The 24,325-nt window shown below is 40.8% G+C and overlaps 1 protein-coding gene across 2 annotated transcripts; it reads left to right on the top strand.

The window, feature by feature from the left end:
* The first annotated feature begins 19,484 nt into the window (after positions 1 to 19,484).
* tmem9 (transmembrane protein 9) lies at positions 19,485 to 24,275 on the top strand. 2 transcript variants are annotated; one of them, XM_044210895.1, is made up of 6 exons: positions 19,485 to 19,632; positions 19,775 to 19,920; positions 21,027 to 21,118; positions 21,350 to 21,458; positions 22,376 to 22,507; positions 22,650 to 24,275. In XM_044210895.1, exons 2-6 carry the CDS (start codon positions 19,828 to 19,830, stop codon positions 22,788 to 22,790), a joined length of 567 nt encoding a protein of 188 aa, XP_044066830.1. In that variant the 5' UTR covers positions 19,485 to 19,632; positions 19,775 to 19,827; the 3' UTR covers positions 22,791 to 24,275. The 2 variants fall into 2 exon arrangements, with proteins under 2 accessions (XP_044066830.1, XP_044066831.1); XM_044210896.1 differs by having other exon boundaries at positions 19,492 to 19,618.
* The last annotated feature ends 50 nt before the right edge of the window (positions 24,276 to 24,325 follow it).

Below are 24,325 nucleotides of genomic sequence, written 5' to 3'. Positions count from 1 at the left end.
GTGAGGCGATGGGCTGTAATATTTCCATTGGGAAATGTTGGTATAGCTGAGCAGGGACGAGTTAAATGCTGTGTCAGTCCCAGTTTGCGGGTCAGTCAGTCTGGCCCACTAGAACAGTGCTCAGAGGTTCTAAGCAGCATGGGGCAGATATTCATTGCCAACAGTCACAGGCAGTATGCTCAGGATTGGATTATTAAAGCCTGTTAAAATATTACTGAGGTGATTAATATTGAAATATGCGCATGTCTTTCAGCTGTCTGTCTCCCTATCTCCCTATTCTCTTCTTGATTTGTTCCCCTTAGAACTGACACTCACCTAAGATTTCAGCATTATACATTATGTTGATGAAATGTGTCATTTTTCTATTTTGTGCAATTGCTTTATCATGTCACTTGCTCTGACTTCACTGTGACTCACACAGTCTCCACTGTCACCAAGAGAAAATGGGCCATAGGAGAATCAGTACTGGGCTGTTTGAGTTATTAGTTTGTTTAATAATTAATTTCATATATTGTGATACACCAAGAATAAATCTCTGTCTTTTGTGCACACGCCTGCATAATTCGAGCTCTAGCTTTTCTCTCTTCTGTTCTGTGTAAACAAGTAAGAGAGGAGCAGGAACTTATTTACGGCTACATTACTCATGCTATATTTCTCTTCTGCTATGACTGGTTTGTCGACATAGTTTCTTAAAGACATACTAATTCTTCATTTCAGCCATTTGTAGTGGAAAAATACAGATTTGAGACAAATACAGATTTGAGACGTGGAGCAATTTGGGACATGCTGGCATTGTCAGCAGAGAGCACACTGACACTACGTACAGTGGTGTGAAAAAGTGTTTGCCCCCTTCCTGATTTCTTATTTTTTTGCATGTTTGTCACACTTAAATGTTTCAGATCATCAAACAAATTTAAACATTAGTCAAAGATAACACAAGTAAACACAAAATGTAGTTTTTAAATTAAGGTTGTTATTATTAACATGGCCCTGTGTGAAATAGTGATTGCCCCCTAAACCTAATAATCTCAATAGGATTCAGGTCAGGACTTTGACTAGGCCACTCCAAAGTCTTCATTTTGTTCTGGAAGGGGGCAAACACTTTTTCACACCACTGTAAATGAACAATCATATAGATGTATACAGAACAAATGAGGTGATGTGTTTCTTCCAATCTATACAGGCGATTGACCTCCCACAAAGTATCATGTAACTTGTTTTCTGTTCAGTAGCATGACTTATCATAACAGAATCAGAATATCCCAATGAACGGGGTGTATCGGACTGCTGAATGTATGAAAAGTGACTGCTAAGAGTGAATTTGAATGCTTTGCCTGAGACAGCTTTCTGTGACTGTCTTCTTTCTTGTGAGTCTTTATTACAGAAAATTCCACAACACCATTGACAGTAACTTTTAAATAACTCCATACTTAACTTTTTTTAAATTTATGAAATGCATGGCACAAAACAAACCAAATGTTTCTTGCAAGCAGAGTAGTAATGGGTGGAACAATCCCATCTATCTCAGTCATATATGCTATATTGTATGCCACATATCATGTTAAGGTATATGTTAAATATTGTCTTTTGTTTTAGGATAGTGGCACCGCACACAATCCACACCAGCGCAGGGAGTGTGACCAACACATACTGAGCATCTGCTCTGAGGGATGATGATATATAGTCCCCAAGAGGCATGTAGCTGCCAGAGGGCCGTCACTCCCAGGGGACCACTGCTCACATCTTCCACAGTTAACACTAACAGGAATCCAGCCATCATGCTCCCATTCTTTGCCATGTAGATTACTCTCTTGTAAATCAATTTAGAGGTCATTAGGGATATAAAGAGGTGATTTAGGTGCAAGTCTGAAACCAGGGAATCTATGAGAACTGTACAGTTGAGGAAAAATATGCTGGAAAAGCCATCCACACTGCTGTATTTACAGTTATGTCTGTACATGAAGATTAACATGAAGATCATCTGATGCTTGTATTTGGTTTGACCCTTGAAAATATGGCTGCTGTGGGATATATCATGGAGTAAAAAGGAAACGAAATGGAGGTCTTGTGTCACAGAAAATTTTATATTTTTAGCAAGATAATGAATATGAAGTTTGTTTATTCAGGCCCACTAGTCCGTGCGTCACATTGTTCTTGCACTCTGACATGAAATGCATTATTTTCTCCCTGACTTAACTGAGCATGTGTGGTTACTGTAGAGTAAGTGTAGATTTGTAAGCAGAGTGCACAGGTGTGGATGTGTCTACATCCTGGTGCTGTGCTGTTTCATTAGGCTCTGATTATGGGGCCTGATGCAGAGTGACAGTGTGCAGATTGAGTTGCACAGCCACTCTAATTCTCTCTATTAATAACAACCCTCCACACTGCTGTCCTGAACCACATTTATTAATCACAATTTGTCATCTGTCCGATGCTCCACCCTCTCCTTCTCCCCTTCACCCTCCCTCTCTTTAGCTGTGTTCTCCTCCTCCTCCCTCCCAGCAGGGCCAGTTATCTTCTGCACCTCCCCATCCCCACCTCCTCCCACCCCTCACCCCAGCTCCATTCGCCTTCAGCTCAGAGACATGGTCCAGCATACAGAGGGATGTTCTCACTCTCCTCCTTCACACACACTCTCCTGCTCGCTCACTTTAACTGCACTCTGGAAGGAGCCTGATTAATCAAAAGCTCTCCAGCTTTAATTGGCTAAATAACAGTTAACAAGTTTTTTTGGACTGTTTTGGGAACAATCTATAATAATAATAATAATAATACATTTTATTTATAGAGCACTTGTTAAAACAAAGTACAAAGTGCTTCACAGAGAGAAAGATTAAATTAAATACCACGGTGAATGATAAAATACATGAAGGCCAAAAAAATAAAACAAGAAATTAAAAACCAATAAAATAAACAAGAAGTTCAGATAAAATCAGTACATGCTTTCCAATAAAAGAAAGTTTTTAGAAGACACTGACTCAAACAGCCTAATTTCTAGAGTCTCGGGGCCCTGATGGCAAAAGCTCTGTCCCCTATAGTTTTCAGCCTGGATTCTGGAAGAGACAGAAAACCCCTGCCCAAAGATCTCAAACTACGTAAAGGTTCATAAAGGATTAAAAGGTCTAAAATATAATTTGGAGCCAGGTCATGAAGAGATGAATTTAGAGGCACTATGCTCATTAAAGACACAAGTATACTTAGAGCGGTACAAGGCAGTACTAGCAGTCTGTAAACTATAGATTTATTATAATAAATTGTTATATTATGGATTTGCAGTTATTCTCTTTGCTGGCCTTGCAACACATATAAAACTTGTACAATGTAATTCTTCATTATAGAGATGTGCAACCATTCACTGAGATAGCATGCAGTGGCGCACAATTGATTCTTTTCTCTTCTTTTGCATTAATCCCAACCATCTGGAATTTATATGTACACAAAATGCTGGCATTTAATCAATATGTATGCTGGGATATGCACACTGTATTATTGCATTATTGGTGAGAAAATATTCCCATAACTAAAATCATATTTCTGCTCATGTCTCAGTCAAATGGCCCTTGACCCCACTCAGAAAGATGATTTATGAGTCAGCTAGTCCCCTAGGTCCTGCTCTGCCACTTCAATTTTCAAGATGCGTTTATGCTTGTTAAGCTGTATTCACACCAAATCAGGTGTGAGCAGTTTCATGTAGGAACGATAGAGAGAAAATACATGAAACTGAAACAACAACATCTGTGGATTATCTTGAGTAACCAGATCATGATTTCTGTAAAGAGACATTGCTGTTGAGTTTTTCAAATGTTTTTTGTTGGGTTTTTTTGGCGTTTGAGCACCACAAGCTGAGTGCCATCTAGTTTCATTATATTTGAGGGAAGGCAGACATCTCTATGGCCGATATCTCCAAAACTCAGCAACTCACAACAATAGCATGTGTAAATAAGATACCGTTACTATTAGAATTATTGAATTGATATATGTTGCTACACTGACATAGATACCCACGTTACATGCTACGTAGACAGAATAGGCAAAATCAATACATATAGGAATTAAAAGTTTTCACGTTACAATGTTGACTAATTAATTAAATATAAATCAACAACAAACTCGCTTCCACCGGAAGTGTCTACGCGATTTTTGCGTGCATTTCTTGTCCTGACAGTGGAGCTGCCCTGAGAGCGGAGCCTACGCCAGAAGCGTCCCTACAGAGGAGACCTGCAGGCAGGCTGTCTTAGTTTATATTAGTCATTTACCCTGAACTGCAATTTCACCTCACAGCAGAACTTTTCTCCTAGTTTGTTTCTCCAGAAGTTACTAACATGTTGAGTGAGTCTGATTGTTCACTGCTCAGCAGCATATCTAAAAAGCAATGCTTCCTCTGCCACCAACCCTCCCACAACCCACCACAAATCACAGCCCCCATCATACAGAACCAGGGTCTCTCTACTGTTTTCTTTGAGCAGAACGGGTGTTTGGGGGAAACAGAGGCGATTTTCATGTGCAAATGTCAGTCAGTCCGCTCCCAGCAATCACAGGCCCGTCTTCTCCAGAGATCGGGGCTTGAGACACAGCCTGAATAATTTAGCAGCTCTGTGCCACCGTGCTTTAGGGTCGCAACCTTCTAAAGTGATGACAGAAAGACGTTGGCCGACTTCCCCTCCCATTCACTCCCATTACCACTTATTTACTGTTCCTGATTCCAGGCAGACAAAGCAGAAGGCCACGCTGGGGAAGAAAAATCATCGCTGCTGTATAAACTGCGTCATAAAGCAGAGCACAACCAAACAATGACATTTTCACAGCATCCCCAAGTCGATGGCGATTCCCTCCTGTCCCATGCTGTGAAATAAACACACTCCGCACACATGATCAGCCAAGCCAGCAGTCACAGACAAAAGAGATGATGGACACACACACAGAGAAAAGGTCGAGAAGTGACACACAGCAGGGACAGATGTCAGAGTGAAAACCCTACCGATGTATGAAAGGTGTGGATTAAGATTCAGATAGTGATGGAAAAAAACATCCAAATCTTCTATTTCAGAGGAGAAGAGATTACAATGATTTTCAAGGTATGACAAGGGAAAGCACAGAGACGTAGAGGACAGAGTGAAAGAAATTGATCCGTCCTTGCGTACAGACACACTCTACATTTCTATCATTCAGAGGGAGACAGACAGCACTTGGTCTGACAAGGGTGGTCATCACTCGTCTGCAGCGGGGCTCTGACAGCAACATGACGAGGATGAATGGACTGGCCAGCTATCCCAACCAAGACACATGCTGTTGGAGAAATGATACATTTATCTGCCTCATAATTTCTTTCAGTCATGATCAAGTACTTCAGTTCCTGTGTTCAATTATTCTTCAGTTCTTGTACACATGTACAGTATTTTGGGGTCAGACATCATGCAATCAAGAACATGTATTTCTAATTTCACCTATATATAACAATTACCCCCATATTGTGACATCTTTTAATCCTGCAGAATTCATATCCCCTGACAAAATTGGCATCGATCTGTGGTGTTTATAAAACGGCACCAGTGGAAACAGAAAAAACAGTATTGGCTGACTCTGAGTATCTCCACAGTACAGGAGGATATTATTGGAATGTAAGGAAATAGCAGTGTATTGTGTATTAGTGATGCAGTGGAACGTTCCCATGGAGATGTCCATTCCGATAGCGTATTAGTCCAGCCGGGAGGATGCAGAATCGCTAAGAAACACTGGAAGGAATGAATGACACATCCTGCTTTTCCCTCCACCCGTCCCTCTAACCTGTTGTCATGCACCGCAGCAATACAGTCAGTGGAGTCAAACCTGGTCTAGTCAAACTGCATTTATGAAGAGTGTCAATGGGTATGTGGTTTGACCTCGTGTCATGGGCATGCGTTACAAGGGCAGGTAGAGGGGAAGGGAGGACACAAGAGATCCCTCTGAATTATTGAGAGCGATTATTTGGTGACTTATGGTTGGTGGCTGTCAGGTACTGCATGATAAATTGTGCCAAGCAAGAATTACACTTTCTCATTTCTCAGCTGTCTATTTATCTGCCTTTCTCTGCCTGACCACCCCTTCTCTACCGTACATTCATCCCTCTACCTCCTCTATCCTTGTGCTAGTAAATTCCCAGACTGACATTTGGGGCAGTGTGTCCTCAAACGTCCTGTAATGAAGCAGCATATATGATGAGTGTAGTGTTTTTTAGCCACGCGTGACTATGGATGGCAATGTTGATCTGTCAGTTGGTCGGTCGATCAGTCCACCACTTTGGGCCACATTGAAATATCTCAACAACTATTGGATGGATTGCCACAAAATTTAGTACACATATCCATGATCACCAGAGGATAAATCTTAATGACTTTGGTGATCCCCTGACTTTTTATCTAGCGCCATCCTACGTCTATTTTTGTTTTTTAGTGAAATTTCTTGACAACTATGAGATGGATTGCCATGAAATTTGGTACAGATGTCCAGGGTGCCCTGGGGATTAATCCTAATGACCCTTCCTCTAGTGGTAGCAGCAGGTCAAAGTGTTCACTTATCCTGTGAAATAGCTCAACATCTACTGGATGGACTGACACAAATGTTGGTACTGACATTCATGGTTTCCAGAGAATGTATCCTACTGACTATGGTGATCCTTTCACTTTGATGTTGATACTTGTGGTTTTGAGTGAAATGTCTCGACAACTATTGAATGGATTGCCATGAAATTTGGTTCAGACATTTATGTCCCCCTCTGGATTTGTCATAACTTTTGTCATGATTGATGGCGCCACCATCAGGTTTAAATTAGAATTTGTCCAGCACTTTGGTTCATGACTAAATTCTTGCAAAACTAATGTACAAATGTACTTTGTGTTTATTTTGTGTTAGCAAAAAATTTGAATGCTAATATGCTAACATGGTGAACATGGTAAACATTATACCTGCTTAACATCAGCATGTTAGCATTGTCATTGTGAGTTTCTTTTCACTCTAGTATTAGCATTTAGCTAAAAGCCTACAGCCTCACAGAGCTGCTAGCAGGGCCGTAGACTCTTAGTCTAGTTTTCTTTTCACTTACAACTGAAGCATTTGGCTGACAATCTCATCCAGAACCACCGTCATCATTACAAGGAAAGCAAGAATTAGGACCAATGTGCCCCGACAATACTGTCTAGAAGAGCCAAGAAACTGGGCAAGAGTCTGGAAAGTGAACAAAATACAAGCTAAGAGGTGAGATAAAAACTAAAAAAGTAATTTTTTGAGAAATCAGAGACAAAATGTTTCAGTGCGGATATGGAGATGCTTAAAAACATGAGTTTTCAGTAAATGATGGATGATGGGGTGTGACTCTGTTTTTCAGACCAGAGAGGGAAGGTCATTCCACTTTTGGCCACATTCCAGCAGGGAGAAGAGTGGTGACCATGTGGAAAGGTGACCAGGGAAAGGAGAGCTAAATGGCTGGAGGTGGCCGGTGCGTACAGACCTGGCCTTGAGGTACGACGGGTGTGTGGGCTTGCAGACCAGCACCAGGTTTTTAATCCAACTACAAACAGCCTGCGGCAGCCAGTGTAGAAACTGCAAGAGGAAGGGGACAAGGGTGATTTGGTGAGGATGAAAATGAGGCAGCAGCATCATTCTGAATGAGCCACGGGGCTGAAAGAAGTGTTTTGGAGGGAGTAGGAGGAGGGAGTTGCAAGAGACATGATTAAAGCTTGAACATGGAGCTGTGTTGAGTCCTGAGTCTGATGCAGCGCACATTGTAGGTGGAGTTCACTTTGCGAATAGATAAACTGATGGATGATGACTGGACACACGGTGCAGGGACAATCTTGACTTTTTTTGAGCCCATTAAAGCTTTGAAGTCCTCTCTCAATGAATGCTAATCTCCCATAACCATAAGTTTGGGATTCTTCAAGACTTGCTTCTCCTTGAGTGGCTTTGTTTTCCTTTTTATTGTGTACATACCAGGAGACCCATTTCTAATTGACATTCCCTGTTGCATAATGTTTCTAACTGACTGATCAGGTATCAGAGATGGAGTTCTTTGTGTAAATGCAGTCTGAATAATTCATACAGGGCTGTCAGAGAGAAAGAGAAGGGGCATTTTAGAAATCAGCTCGCTAGGCCCCTGACCATGAATAATTGATCTGAACTGATTAAAATTTGCCGTGATTACCCCTCACCTCCCCAACAGATAAAACGCCACACCTGTGTTTGCTGTCTCTTTACTTATTGTCCCCTTTCTCTCCTTCCTCTCACTCAAACATGCTTCAATTAACCACATGCGGTCACACTATGTGTGGTGGAACGTAAGAGACTTCAGTATTGCTGCTGTTTCCCTTTGTCAGTTGGATTTCCAGCAACAAGATGACTTTCCTCTCTTTCATGTGCATTCTTAGGCATGCTCAAGCAAAATTCAGTTCATTAAATGCTGTGTTTTGTATTCAGAAAACAGTATTGTGCTACTGTTCTCCATGTCCCTGATGAAAAATGCAATTAATCTATGTTCTAACTGCTATTCCAAATATTAGACCTTGATTAGCTGTTGTTGAAGTGCTGAAAAACATTTCTTCTCCTATTCTCCCCTCAGGCAGTGGATCCTCAGATAGCCATAGACTCTGTCTCAAACACAACTGTAATTGCAACAGGCATACTGTCTGATACGCTGTAACACGTAACAGAGATACTGTGCTCCCAGCAAAACTACCTTGAGCAACTTGTCTCCACTCACTGCACATTTGCACATCAGACAAATCAACACACAGACAAATAGCAGGCTCATTCTTCATTGGGATCGCTTCTCACTTCTCTTAACCTTCAAAGTCCAACTAAGGATGGCACTTAGATCTGTGTTCTAGAGCCGAAGAAAGAAATGCGTGACAGAAAGCAACTTGAAGAAGGAGAGAGGCAGGGAGTGGGAGGAAGTTTGGGAGAGTGACAGCTAATGACAGTAGCTACAAGCTGTGACCTTTAGAGCAATCAGACGAGCATGACGAACCAGGCTCAAGGTGACAGAGAAACGGGCTACTTTGGAAGAGGATGTTAAGGACAACAAAGCTTTGTGTGTCTGTGGTTTAGCCATCATGGTGCAGTAGTGGTAATGGAGATTATAGGTACACAAGTGTTTAATAACACTGTAATTTTTGTCAGAGAACAATGGTTAACTGTGTGTAAATTCAAGATAATATGCTCACTCATACAGGGCAACTGTGTGGGAAAGCAGTAACAATATTTACCTTTTTAACCTTTATTTATCCAGGGAAAGTCAAATGTGCACACACACGTTACTTCACATTACTGGAAATACAGCCCGCTATTCACACACGCTTACACACGCACTCTTTTTCTGTTTGCTACTGAGGTGCTTGGGAATTGTGTGCCTTGCTGAAGGGTACCTTGACAGCAGTCGGCAAAGCAGAAGAGGATTTGTCAATCATTTTCACCAAATATATTTTCCAATGTGCCCACAACCTGCCGATTGCATGTAGCCTAGTTTACAATTTGCTGACAATTTTCTAAAGATTTCCTACTTACTTTCCAGGCAGCCATAGTTTTACATAAATATCGTTATTATATGAAAATATCAATGTGGTGAAGACAGGAAATCCATCACTGTGGATCATTTGTCACCCTTCTTTTTGCCAGAGGTATTGTTATGTAGTGATGCATTTGCATGCAAGGAGTCTACAGCCATGCTAGTGGCTCTGCGAAACTGTACTTTGGCACAGCAGTGCTTTGAGCTAAATGCTAATGTCAGCATGCTAACATGCTCACAATGACAATGCTAACATGCTGATGCAAAGCAAGTCTCATGTTCACCATCTTAGTTCAGTGTGTTAGCATGCTAACATTTGCTAAACACAAAGTACAGAGTACAGTACACAGTATTGGACAAATAGAACTTTTGACCTGATGATGGAGCTAGATGAAAAGCCAGAGGATCACCAGAGTTCTAAAAGTTCATCTTATTATTTTGTCTTATTACATTTATCTGTACCAAATTTCATGGCAATTCATCTAATAGTTGTTGAGACATTACATTTGGACCAAACCTCATGGTGGCACTACAGAAAAAGTTAGGGGATCATGAAAGTCATTAGGATTCATCCTCTGGGGACCATGAATGTCTGTACAAAATATCATGGCAATCCATCCAATAGCTGTTGAGACATTTCATCTAGACCAAAGTGGTGGACCAACCACCAACCAATCTGTCATCAGACTGTCATTGCCATCCCTAGAGCCATGCTGCTAGCATGACTAAAAACACCAACCAACATTTGTTTCTTGGGAGTTGCCAGCTGAGAAGCAAACCTTTGATAGAGAACAGGACCAAATTTACATTTTCCTTTACACACTATCCATGTTTGCTTTTTATTTGTCCCCTGAATTAGACCAAGTTTTAAATTTCAGTTTCAAACTGGTTCCACCTGCATGTGAAAATATGTAAATTTTCAAAGTTTGCGAACGCACAGCAAGGGGCAGATCAGTGTGAAGTCCATTAAAATTACGTTAGATTAAATTAGTCTGACGACTCTTCTCCAGGATAAGTAACTTTTTGTATGTTGATTTTCATACTGTACTGAAATAAATGAAACCCAATAGCAACCTGTAATGTAGGAAATTTGAAAATGGTCAGCATTTATGTAAACTATGCAATTTGTAGTTGATGGGCTGAAACAAAAAAAACACAGGTGGTCCTCTTGTATTTGGTCATTCCACAAGTCATGGAGGACTCACATCAGCAGGCCTAGGTCATACTTAGATCAGCATATGACTATTGAGTAACTACAAAAAATTAATACTTCAGCTTCCATCAAGAAGACATCTTAATTGCACTGATTGTTTCATCACAGCGCCCTCCCTGGTCATCTGTACTCTCAGGTCCAGTCTGGAAATAGGCGGTCCACACCCAATGATCTACCGGTTTTAAAAAACAGAGGGAGGGAAGAGGAAAAGGAGGTGTACTGGGCAGATATGTCCAGTTCAGGTCCCTGGTGGAGGTTTTCAAGTGGCTGGGCGCTCTGTCTGTCCTGTCAGCCCTGAGCAAACACCCCATCCTAAAAAGGAAGAAGGGGAAAAAAACTCCTAGCTAGCATCACACACGGCTGGCCAGGGCCTCACTAGCAGTCCACTTGTCTGCTCTCCCCTCCGCAGAGCCTTCACGAGTGATGGGAGGAATACTAAGAGAGCAGGCATAGATTTTCTGCTGGGGGGTGGAGGAAGAGAGGGAAGGCTATTGGAGGGTGGTGGGGTTGACTGCCCACATCAAACTCCCCTCCTTTTCTCTCACCCCTCTCCCTTTCTCCTCCTCTCCTTCTCATCTGCCTGGCTCTGGAGGGACCCTCTGTTTGTCAGCCAGGCAGTGGAGCGTCTCCCTCTAACCCCACCTCCTCCTGGTTTTCTGTCTAAACCCCTTTTCTTTCTCGTTTTCTCTCTCTCTCTCTCTCTCTCTCTCTCTCTCTCTCTCTCTCTCTCTCTCTAAACATTCACCTCTCTCTCTTGCTCTGTTTCCCTTGTCTTTTCACAATCCCTGTTTCTTGCTTTCTTCAAGTCTGTTAAACAGGCTCTTTTCTCCTCCTTTAATGGTCCAGTATGTAACATTTAGGAGGAGCTATTTGCAGAAATGGAATATAATAATTAAAAGTATGTTTTAATTTGTGTATAAACATCTGAAAATAAGAATTGTTGTGTTTTCATTACCTTAGGATAAGCCGTTTTTATCTACAAGGGAGCAGGTCTCCTTCCACGGAGGTCGCCATGTTGCACCGCCATGTTTCTACAGTAGCCCAGAATGGACAAACCAAACATTGCCTCTAGATAGGTCCGTTCGCTTTTTTCTGGACTTTCGCAGCCACCGTAGTTTTACCTACATGTTTGGAAGGGGAGGGTAATGCGAGCGGCATTCAAATGGTTGCAAACTGCAATTTCACCGCTAGATGTCACTAAATCCTACATACTGTATCTTTAAGGGGAAGCCTATTGATAAAGTCAATAAAGGCCAGAGAGCTACATTAGCCGCCACTAGCATAACACAAACAAATCTCTGATTGAACTGTCGACAGTTGAGTTACATTGTAGGTAATGTAGGCACTAGGTTTTTCACAAGGAAGAAGAATGCATGGAATAAAAAAGACAACATCTCTGGTCTGGTTCTTTGATGTTGGAAACAGATTTTCATATTTACCCCAGTGGTATTTTGCCATGCAGATAGTTTTGGTTTTAGTATGCCGGCGATAGCCGTGGCTTGAGGCATTATGTTTTCGGGTTTTCGGTCCATCCCATTCTCATGAACGCGATATCTCAGGAACGCCTTGAGGAAATTTCGTCCATTGAACTGATTAGAATTTGGTGGTCAAAGGTCAAGGTCACTGTGACCTCACGAAACACGTTTTTGGCCATAACTCAAGAATTGATGATCACATTTCAGAATTGGTCAGACAATGAATTGGTGACACTTTTGACTCAAACGCCAAAGGTCACTGTGACCTCAAAATGACCTTGACAAACTTAACTTAAGTACTGATGCAGTAATTATGACAAAATTTCACAATGTTTAATGGGATACAACGATGAAGTGATGACATTTTTTAACCAAAAGGTCAAAGGTCATTTTCTCTGTGACATCATAATGTCCTGGCAAAACACTTTTTTGGCCATTATTCAACACTATAACTCAGGGACAGAAGGGGAGATCGTAACAATATTTCACAGTTGGTTGGACACTGAATAGGTGACACGTTTTACTCAAAGGTCAAAGGTCACTGTGACCTCAAAATAGGTTTTAAGCCATAATTTAAGAATGAATTTGGCAATTCCAGATTTCACACACATGTTGACTGGGACGACACAATGAGTAAACAATAACTAGCACAGTACGGGCTTTCCTCCATTTCGTCCATTCTGCCTTTTACTTCCTGCCTAATTCTGAATTTCGAGCATCATCGGAATCACGTGACTGAAAACAACGTATTGGAGTGCGCCTAGCTAATCATGATCCTGTGAGTGAGTGAGTTTAACCTACAAGCTCATAGAGAGGCTTTGTATCTAAGTGATAACTTCCATTTACCCAAAAAATACACTTTATACCTTTTATTCAATTCCTTCCAAGTATTCATAACATATATTATGAGTCCGGAAAGACATGACGGAGGCATACAACTGCGAGGTGGTAATTCTAGTTTTCCCAGGTTCTGAGATATCTGTCTTTGAGATTTATGCTGCTACCCCAATACATTGGAGGTGAATGGAATTTTGTTTGTGGTGCTCACAGCATTGAAAAATGACAGCAATATCTCTTCCCAGAAACAGTGTCATGTTACTCTGGATAAGCCACAAGACCTTACTGTCAACAGGTTTCACAAGGACTATTTCTTCAGTACAAAGTAATTCTAAGGAAAATTGTTTATCCAGAGTAATGGGAACTACTTTTTGGGAAGACACATTACTGATTAATTGTATTACTGTAACTTTTCAATGCTGTGAGCACCACAAACAAAATGTATTTCACTACCACTATATTAGGGGGGAGGCAGAAATCTCAGACATGGATATCTAAAATCCTGGACAAATACAGGAAAGTGAGATAATATGTTGTTTTTCATAATTTGGCTAAAACAACCCCTTAACTTCAGCCTCTCATTTCCCAATCTGAATTGATTAACCCTCACTTTCTCCCTGGCAGACATCCCCTTCCTCCATCCTCACCTCTCTTCTTCTCTCCCTGCCTCCTTTACTCCTCTTTCTGCTTCCCTGCCTCCTTTTCAGGCCCAGTCAGCCCAAGCTCACTCGTGCACCAAGATTAGAGGGAGAACGTGGGGCTCTATTGATTTCTGAAGCTGTGAGATGACATGTTTGGTCTCAGATCCCCCTGTTTACATCTGACTCACTGCAAGCCGCTTGTGGTCTCAGAGAAAGGGAGACAGTAGGGAATAAGAGAGAAAACGCATCAATATTTCCCTTGTCTAAAGAGGATGGTTACCTGTCATGCTGCATGTACAGGAATGTATACTCTATATCATCTATGTCTTAAGTGTACTATTATTTAGGTTTGTGTTTGTGAAGCTGCCAGGGGCTAGTCCATTGTGGCATACCACTGAGCTGCCAGGTCAGATTGTAGTAAATGCCGAAACAGAAGAAGGTGAGTCACAGTGGCATTTAGAGTAGGAGGCCCCTGCAGACGAAATTCATTATGCCTGCAGATGTGGCCTGCAGCTGGCAGGTGGATCACAAACTGCCACAACAAGGGAATCGCTTGAGATGGAGTAAGGGGGTGGCATCGACTAGATCACTGCAACTCAACACAGTCCCATCATGGGAAAGCCCCTCTACCACAGAAAGACCCCCACCGCCACCACAGACAGGAGAAACTATGGGTGAGGTCCCTCTCGAAAGGATTAGACTTGACAACGTTTTCTGATCTGTCACCATTTTGTCAGAAAAAACCCTGACTCTGTGTGACCTTTGACCACTTAGCTTGTTCTCCCCCATTATTCTGTGAGGCAGCTGACATAGAAAGAAGTGTCACATATGATTTCTATATGGGTCTGTTTTGGTACATAGGCGACAAACATGAATGTTTTGTTGTGCACACTGTCTTGATCAACCAGGTGTGTGGCATTTTTATCCTTAAGGATTCTATGCATCACTGGATGTATAAATCAGTCTTACACTGGGTGCTGGTGTCACTGAAATGTGGTCATTAATGGCTGACAGTCTATTGACTGGCCTGCCAAGACATGTTAAACCAACTGGCAGCTTTTCCGAGACTAAAGCCTACATCGCATCCTTTTATACCAACAACAAACTTCCTTCCTTCCCTGGAGCTATTTATCTACCTTTCAATTCATGTCACCTTTCATTTCTCGCTATTGTTTTCAGCTGTCTTCTTGCATGACCCCTGGTCTCTGTTGAAGATGCATGTGGATTTCTGGCAGCTTGCTGGGGTTTTCTTTCCTACCAACATACCACGATTCTCTGATTGGCCTATGAAGCTCTCTTTGAAGCTTCCCTGCATCTCTCTAAACATCTTGGGCAACATCAAAGACCACGCATTACCGGGGGCCAGAGTTCAGCCGGGAGCCACTGCGATCAAGCATTGTCTCTCCTTTTCCCTTTTCCCATCTTCTTCAAGGGTCCTGTTTCTGAGCAGTGCTGCTGAAGGAGAAGAATAGCGAGCAGCAGGGAAAAGGGGAGGAGGAGGAGGCAGCTTCTCTTCCTGCGTTTGTGTCCATCATGTGTCATGGCCGCTCTTGGCTTTCATGTTCTGTCTGGCTGAGTCTCCTGCTCCAGCAGTCTCTGTTTCCTCGCTGCAAATCTTTGTCCCTCAGAGGGAGGAGACACTCTCTCCTCTGCATCCATTTCAGCTCAGCTCAGCGTAGCTGGGCTCTGCTCTCACCTTGCTGACACTAGCTCCTCAGCAGACACCTCTTCCCTGCATGGGCTCAGCTGGCTGACAGGCAGCTGTCCGTACAGATAAAGCAGAAGAGGACACACACTGTAGTAGGCAGTCACCATCACTGCCTCCTTTTCTAACACCTTTGCTATTGCCACCTCTTTGGTTTAGACACTTCTCCTGGATGCATCTCTCGCTACCTCAAAAATAAAACTGTACCTTTCAGGTGATGTTTTTCTTTGTTTTTATTCAGGTTTGGTTGAAGGTTATGCAGGTTATGTTTTTTAGTTTTTGTTTTTGTAGTTTCATTCTTCTTTTGTTTTGTTTTTTTACTTCAGCAGCTCATAATGTCCAAAGTAAACACAGAATAACCTCCTCACCCTTTCATGTCGCTGCTTTTTGCTAACGTAGAATAATTCTGCTCACCACATCTCAAGTGTTGCTAATTGTTGAGCCTAATATAGCAGACTTTGACTCAAACACTTGAAAAGTAGTCCCTGTTTGATTATCACGGGAAGGAAAATTCCGTCGCAGGGGCCCAAAACAAGCCAGTGGCTGATGAAGACAAATGTGCAAACACATGTTGGCAGAATTGCTTTTTGGTTGAGCGTGATCGGCTACGCTCAGGAGGGCGGAACCAGGAGTTGTGATTTATAGTTTTGTGCTGTCCCTAGACCACCACTGTCTGCTGCCTCCCACTGCTGTAATTACCATGTGTGTCTATTAGAATAGTCCTGCTGCCCACAATGTATCACCTCAGCCAAGAGGAGAGCAGAGTTAACACTTTCCAGAGGTAGCCTTGTTATTCAAACAGTGTTCTCTACAAAAGCATGATACACAGGAAGAGTGGAGAGAAAAAAACACACTGCAGATGATGTGATAAAGGTCAAAAAGAACAATGCTGAGGTTGAGGGGTGTATTGAAAGGGGGAGAATAAGGACAGACACAGGTATCTTCCTACAGTAGGACATGTATGACTTTATTTGGATGCTATAAACCACATAAAATTTCAGCTACAGTATATATCCACAATCCTTCACACTAAAAGCTGTTTGGCCTCTTTGTATTCTGTAATCCTGCAGACCTGCCATTAATGTAATTTAGCTAATAATTTAAACAACATCAAGGTTGTTTTTATGTGCTTTTTATGTAGCTGCGCCTGTGGATTTCACAACATATCCAGTGTTGTTTTACATTACATGTCCCCCCTACATCTTATCTGTATCCCTACCGACCACTCTGCTTTGACTAAAGTCTGCTGGTCTGGATTCGGTTTTCTTTGCCTTGGGCCTTATAGCATCTCCTAGTGGGCAAACTGCCCGCTGTTTTCAGTCCTGTGAAAATGAATGCTTTGAATAATGTGATTCAGTCAATACCTTCAGGTACCTTGACAAATAAGAGAACTTGACATCTTCTGGGCTTGTTTATAAAGTGGATTTCTCTGCAGTGTTTCCATTATGGATCATTTTCCTTTGCTGTTTTATAGTCAGAGTGTGTGCGCAGTCCACTTCCCACAGACTTTGTCAAAACATTTGTACATAAGGAAACTAGATTTCTTTTCTTTTTCAAATAAATAATTTTTGTTACATCTAGCTAAAAAGGAACTGAATCCCCTTTTCTTCTTCATGAGAGCTCTGAACCGATAATGAGACCTGGCACTGAGCTCTGGTCAGTGTCATTTATGCTGTAATTGGCCTAAGGGTGTAAAGGGCAGCCATGCATCAGAGAAGACAGAGAACTAAGTGGCTTACAATGACAGGACTGAGAGAACGAAATACAAGTAGAGGGCTTGCATAAGTGACAAACTGAAGAGGGTTTATGAGCTGGTTTATGATACATCATGCATCATGGCTACAAAAAAGACATGGTGCTTATTATACAGATGAATAAATGCATGCATGATTGATTGAATGAATGAATTTGTGTTTTTTTTTGTCACACCATCAAAGTGCTATTCCACAAGGGACACATTGACATCTAAACATACTTTTAGCATTCAGCACTCACATTCAAAAGAAAGAAAATAAATTGACCAACAAAGCATCATAGTATACCATACACAAAGAAAAAAAAGAAAATATCTGTTTTATGCCTACCGTTAATAGCATACAGTAGAACCTACAAACTGACAACATAAAAAACAACCTATACAACATATTTTTCTTAATCTCACAAAATACTCTGAATGCAAAAAAATGTACAAATTCTTTATTTAAATCTCTACTGGCAATTAAATAATCACAATCTTTTTTTTTTCTTAATCTTACTAAAACCTCATAACAAGCAGCAGTGTCCTTTTCACAGAGTCTCACAATTGTATATCTACAAACCATTTTAAGATCCCAATGTTACTGCAACAACAGCTGCGTAGTTTTTAAGAGGAGTGCATACAAAACAGAAAAGTAACATTCAAAATGTAACTAAAAATGCAAAATTGTGTTACTATATTTGTGCCTATGTAAAGTATCACTTTATGACTTGATGGCTTGATAGTAAACTTCAAAAAGGTACCTTTCAGAAGAGACCAGGATCATGACTATTATCAAAAATGTTAAAGAACAGTAACCATTTTATTTTGAGTATGTCATTTATTTTTCAGGCTTGTGCACAAACAATGGGATGCTTGTTAAGGGCTTTTTAAATGACTAATTTCTTCTAATATGATACAAAACATGCATCTAATTTTCAGGTTTTTTTACTGTGCATATGGCAGAGCCTTTCAATACAAATATCTGCTTTCCAGATGTAACAGCAATATCCTTCACCTGAGCTTGGCACGAATAGGCCATTTTTCTTTTAAAGTAAACCACTAAAAAAAACAAATCTCTAATCACGTCAATATTGATGTTTTCCTTCAAGATTCTTGAAAGTTGAATCGTTCATGATGAGTAGCTTCTTATGTAGTATGTATCATTCATACTCACTAACTTATGCCACTGTCTACTCGTACAAATAGCCCAATTTACTTACATTTACAGTTTGTTTCAACCAACAAACATGTTATAGACCTGAACTGAATCTGTTTACGCCCTTTGTAAACTTGAAATCCCAATACCTTACACTATACACGCAGTAAACAAGTTGTTGGCAACACTGCAGTTGTTTCAAATGGAATTGAATCAAGGGTCACATGAATGATTGAGGTTACACAGAGGATGGGGTTGTGCTGTTCACACTGATGTCATAGCTCATTAAAGAAATAACCATGGTCTCAATTGATCTCTGTGACCACAAGCTCAAGTGGTTCAGGCTGAATTTGTGAGCCATTGATTTCTATGGCTTATTAAAGGTATGAGTATCTTACTATACAGAGAGATGTGAAAGTAGGATTACCAGGAAATAGAGGTATTGATTGGGTCAAGAAGCTGGGGCTTAGATTTTAAATTCCACCATGGAGAAAGGATTTGACATAACAACAGTGTTGACTGTAAGATATGGGAAAATATTCTGATTAGTCACAAATTCCTCGGTCATGTCAAAAAACAGAATATTAATGTTATGATATTAGAAATAATTATAGTAAGCATTAAACAGGTGATTACTCCAGATATATATATATATCTATATATATATATATATATAGATATATATTGTTTGGAAACAAGAAATAATCTGTCAAACTATTTATTTGGCCCAACACTACTTGTTCACTTATAATGCTAATAACATAAAATTTCAAAACTGCATATAAAAACAAACTTTTAATTCCAGGCTTTTTAAGAGCCCTACCTATGTTGGGGCCCTGGGTAGTTAGTCCCAATATACCCCTCACTACTATGCCCCTGAATATATTTTATTAGATGATCATATGTTTTACATGTAAACTATTAGTCTTTAAATTAACGTGTAACTAAAACTGTGAAATAACTAGGAGTAAAAAATAGGCTGCAATATTTAACTCTGAAATGTAGTGGAGTAGAAGTAGAAAATAACATTAAAATGTAAGTCCTCAAGTAGAGTGAATCCTCAAATACTTGGGTGAATATACTTAGTTACATTCCACCGCTGTAACCACAATTTTTATTTCAGTTTATGTAATTTCATTTTCTAAACTCTATTTCTGTATTTCTGTCCAGTAGGTGGCAGCGTCGCTGCATGTTTCATCTTGCCTCATGCGTGACGACAACCCGGAAAAAGGAAGCCCAAAATACATTTGGGCGATCTTTCTTCAAGCTAGCTAGTGTGTCGCTACATCCTGAATGCATAGCAAAAACAAATACTTAAGTTAGTATTACAACGTAAGTTAACTGTATTGCTAGTCATAAGGTTGCACTTAACTCCAGTGTTACCGCAGTGAAGTCCTTTGTTTCGCTGGTTTCCTTGCTAGCTAGCTAGCAAGCTAACGCTGTATCTGTTAACCTGCCTGTTGTGTTTTGACAGAGCGCTGCTGGTGATTCTGCAGCCGTCGTGCAAATCGTCTTGCCTGTGGGAAAATGTCGTCTGGCAGGGAAGGAACCTGGACATTTGCTGTAGCCGCAATAGTGACTTTATTTCTGCTGGATGTTGTTGGTTTTGCACAGGCGAAGGTAAAATATTCAGCACCTGAAAGATACTTTCAGAAACTCTCAGTAGTGACATTCATAAACTGGCTGGTGACAAATATGTTCCCTTCCCGTTCGGTAGTAGAGATAATGTTATTTTTGGTCACTTTACTTGGGGCAGTTTTCCTAAAACTAAATCCCTTTGTTTACATCCCTATACATTTTATCTGCAATGTAAGTACAGGAACGTGTAAAAAACAAAAACAAACGTCTTGTCATTTTGTAATGTATATACAGTAGTCTCATAAATTGTTATTATTTTGTTTATGTAAAGATGCTCAGTAACCTTCTATGTGTGCCCACCTTGTCTTCTTTCAGTAAACGTAATAGAGACAGCTCTAACAAGTTTACAGCAATTAAACAATATAAGTAGTGTACTGTATGTATACATGAGATGAAAACCTTGTCAAGCGCACATGTGTTACATGTTTTAGCAGCTTTTTTTGTTGATACATTCAGCTGTAGATGAAATGTGTTGTTTGACATAGATAATCATTTTAGAAAAGTTTGGCTTCTTGCGTGAAATGATCAAAACCACCGTGGTACCGAATGACATCGGCACCAACAGGTGCACTTACAAGCTTTTACTAAACAACGGCATAAGTAGGAGACTCTGTCTCTGTGTGTCTCTCTGCAGAGCATGTGCCATTGCACAGGCGGGGTAGAGCGAGGGGAGATTGTCCACTGGATAATCGATAGCGGATGACGCAGTTAATATACCTGTGCGGCCTGACCAAGTAAAGTCTATGTGTGGGAAACACTGCTTGTTTTTTGTACCCATATCACTTCCACTATTGAAGTAGTTCCCCTTTTTGGAATCAACTCCTCCACCGTGGGCTCGATAGCAATGTTACTTTCGCTTTCAGCCATGCTTGTTGTTGCTGTGCATAAAGGTAAAACATTATACCGGTATTATTGTGAATGATATGATATGGCACACTCCTAGTATACATGCCCACCATTTTGTACAACTCAGTTTTGTTAATAAGGAAAAGAAAGTGCTATGGGAAATAGATAGCTGTGCTATAACATTAAGTAAGCAGTTAGCTAAGTTTGGGGCCTCTTTGACCTAATTTTCTTGACAATTACAGAACTTTGAGGATGTTCGTTGCAAGTGCATCTGCCCACCATACAGAAACATCACTGGCCACATATATAACAGAAACGTCTCCCAGAAGGATTGGTAAGAGAAACCCTTTATTTAGACTTTCAGTCATAACACACTCATCTTGTTTTGCCCTGTACAGTATAAATGTCCATCCATTAGTTATACCTGCTTATCCTTGAGGGTCACAGGGGCTGGAGTCAATCCCAGCTGATTGGGCGAGAGTCTGGGCACACCTTGGACAGACCCCCACCCATCTGGTACTGTGTAGAAATGTCTAACACATGGACATTTTGATGTGTTTTACAGTAACTGCCTCCATGTAGTGGAGCCCATGCCAGTGCCTGGCCATGATGTGGAAGCTTACTGCCTGTTGTGTGAATGCAAGTATGAGGAACGAAGTAGCAACACCATCAAGGTACCACTGGCTTTCTTTGGATTTTACTCTGACTTTTGGAAACATACCTCATTCACTCTTTAATCTTGAGTCACACTATCCAAGATTAACAGGGTTGGTGTGATTGTATGCCACACAACATGAGTCATTTAAAACCGTATGAAGTCTCTTTAGTTTGTCTGCTTAATCAAAAGAAAACTTAATTATGAGAAATTGTGCAATAGTGTCAGTGTTATGAAAAAGCTGACCTAAAGGGACAGTTCACCCCAAAATCAAAAATACATATTTTTCCTCTTACCTGTAGTGCTAGTTATCCATCTAGATTGGTTTGGTGTAAGTTGCCAAGTTTTGGAGATATCGGCCGTAGAGATGTCTGCCTTCTCTCGAATATAATGTAATAATATAATAACTTGATGGCACTCGGCTTGTGGTGCTCAATGCGGCAAATAAAATACATTTGAAAAACTCAACAGCAATGTCTCTTTCCATAAATCATGACCCGGTTACTCAAGATAATCCACAGACTTTGTTGTGGGCAGTTCCATGTAGGAACTACTTTCTTTCTACCGAACTACACACGCCAACCGTATCACAGCGCAGAAGGAAACGTGCATCTACTCAATGGACGAGAGGCTCGGGACAGCACAGGATGTAAACATTAATGGCATCCTCCTCGGCTGAGCTGTAATGTTAGCTAGCTCAGTGGTGCTAGGTGACCTAGCAGTATCGCTGCGCGCTTCCTTCTGCGCAGGGATACGGTCTGTGAACTGTACCTTTTTAAGATCAGATGAAACTAACTAATCATTTACACACGCTCACACACCACTAAGCCACAGCCGCCCCAGGTGACAAGCAGGAAGCAGTGTTGTTAGGGGTTGATGCCAGCTTGGTAACTTCAAATTATGTTAGTATTTAGTTTTCCATTCTGTCTGTCCAAGGTAACCATCATCATTTACCTGTCTGTTGTGGGTGCACTGCTGCTCTACATGCTGTTCCTGCTCCTGGTAGATCCTCTTATTCGCAAACATGACCCCTATACCCAGCCACTGCACAACGAGGAGGACTCTGAGGTAACCATTCAAAGAAACAACACACGTGTGCTCAAACACATGCAGTACGTGCATTTATTTCATTTCAGTTGAATGTGAAGTCCTTGATTTCATTTATTCTTGTTTTCTGTGTGTGTGTGTGTGTGTGTGTGTGTGTGTTCAGGAGATGCGTCCGCAGGTGGACAATGCCCAGGCCAGAGGAAACACAGTGCTGGAGCGGGTTGAGGGAGCACAGCAGCGCTGGAAAAAGCAGGTCCAGGAACAGCGCAAGACTGTTTTTGACCGCCACAAGATGCTTAGTTAAACCCTACAGCTGACCTTAAACCAGGTTTAGAGTAGATAACTTCCCTGGGCTCAGCACTATTACACTGTCACCAGCTCCACTATTACTAACCTGTTTGTCATTGCTGTGCACTGCACCCTCTGAATAAGTATTTCCTTACTAAGAAACATTTAAACACACTGGTCTAAGAAGCATATATTTTTTATTTATTATATGTAACACTTTAGGCTAAGTTGCAGTTGTGAAAAAACTGCATGTTTTCACACTCTTAACAGCTAGAAATCATCTCAATCATTTTAGCAATTTGCAATGCAACAGCTTTTGAATGTCTTGATAAAGTAAGAACCTTTTTCGTCTATTTAGCCAGACTGAATAGCTTTTAAGCTTCTTCATGAAAAGTTTTCTTGCTGGCTACTTGCTTATTTGGTATGAAATCAAGCTGTTTTTCTTGTAGCATAATTTATCAAGTTACCTCAGAACAGGTAAGCTTTATGTATGTGAATGGTCAATTTAGCTATTTTGGTAGAAAGAGTACCCTACCTGTGCTACTGCCAAGCATTGCACATGTCCTAGTTTAGCACTAATAATAATTTATTTATAATAATAATAATTATTATTATTATCATTTATTTGTCCCCCATTGCTGTGCATAGTAACCTGGGCATGTTTAGCATCTTCAATTTAGGGCTTTGTAATTTTAAAGCTTTGAAATTGCTACCTTTTAAGATAGCCCCAATATGTGCCTTTTTCTGTTTCTCTCCTTGTGTGGGTGAATGTGTGACAGCAAACCCCGGTGCAAAACTTGGCTCTTAAATGTTAGCAGTTCACAGCTTTTAAAACATGACAGATGGTAAAGTCTACCAATAAATTTTGGCAGGTATATCGTCCTCCAAGTAGTATAAATTAAATATTTTATCTTGAATTTACCAGGGAACCTGATTGGTAAACATTTCAATGAGGGAGGCACAAGGCCACATTTTTTTCCTGTATTTTGCTGTCAGGTTTGATGGAACATACTTTCCCACGCAAAGAGAGAAATGGAGAACGGGGCATTTAACAGAGCTTCAAAGCCACCCTCAGTTGAATCAAATCTCTGCCACTGGAGAATGTCCTAAATCAGTAAAGCTGCTGATAATGCGGTTATGTGTGGCAGAATCAGGATGCCTCATGGCTTTGAAGGGTCCTCGTGTGCATCATTGTGTGTCCGTGAATTCCCCCTCGCACTACTGAAGCTCCCTGTTGGGGAATTTTTTATGCGACAAGGAAAGGCACACTGACTCACATTACCTCATGCACAATGTGAACTACTGTTTATTTGTCTGTAATGGTTTGTTTTATCACTGAAGTGATTTTGATTGATTGATTTAAGTAGAATTTCATATCACTGGTATCAGTGTTTTGTATTTATATTTATCTCTAGCCTAACTGGAATATTACACTGCTCATGTCTGTACATTCGGCTTTATGTGAAATTTAAAAAAATAAAAATACTCTGGTTGCGTGTAAGATTCTTTTTTTCATTCCACTGGATGTTTGGGAATATTCTTTTGGTTGCT

This window comes from Siniperca chuatsi, linkage group LG10 (genome assembly GCF_020085105.1).
Source record: "Siniperca chuatsi isolate FFG_IHB_CAS linkage group LG10, ASM2008510v1, whole genome shotgun sequence".
Classification (NCBI taxonomy): Eukaryota; Metazoa; Chordata; class Actinopteri; order Centrarchiformes; family Sinipercidae; genus Siniperca; species Siniperca chuatsi.
This window is presented reverse-complemented; position numbering and strand designations above follow the sequence as displayed.

Coding starts and splice junctions, on each gene's coding strand:
- tmem9 (XM_044210895.1), top strand. CDS start 19,828: ATGTCGTCTGGCAGGGAAGGAACCTGGACATTTGCTGTAGCCGCAATA. Junction 21,119..21,349: donor AACGTCTCCCAGAAGGATTG/GTAAGAGAAACC, acceptor TGTGTTTTACAG/TAACTGCCTCCATGTAGTGG. Junction 22,508..22,649: donor ACAACGAGGAGGACTCTGAG/GTAACCATTCAA, acceptor GTGTGTGTTCAG/GAGATGCGTCCGCAGGTGGA.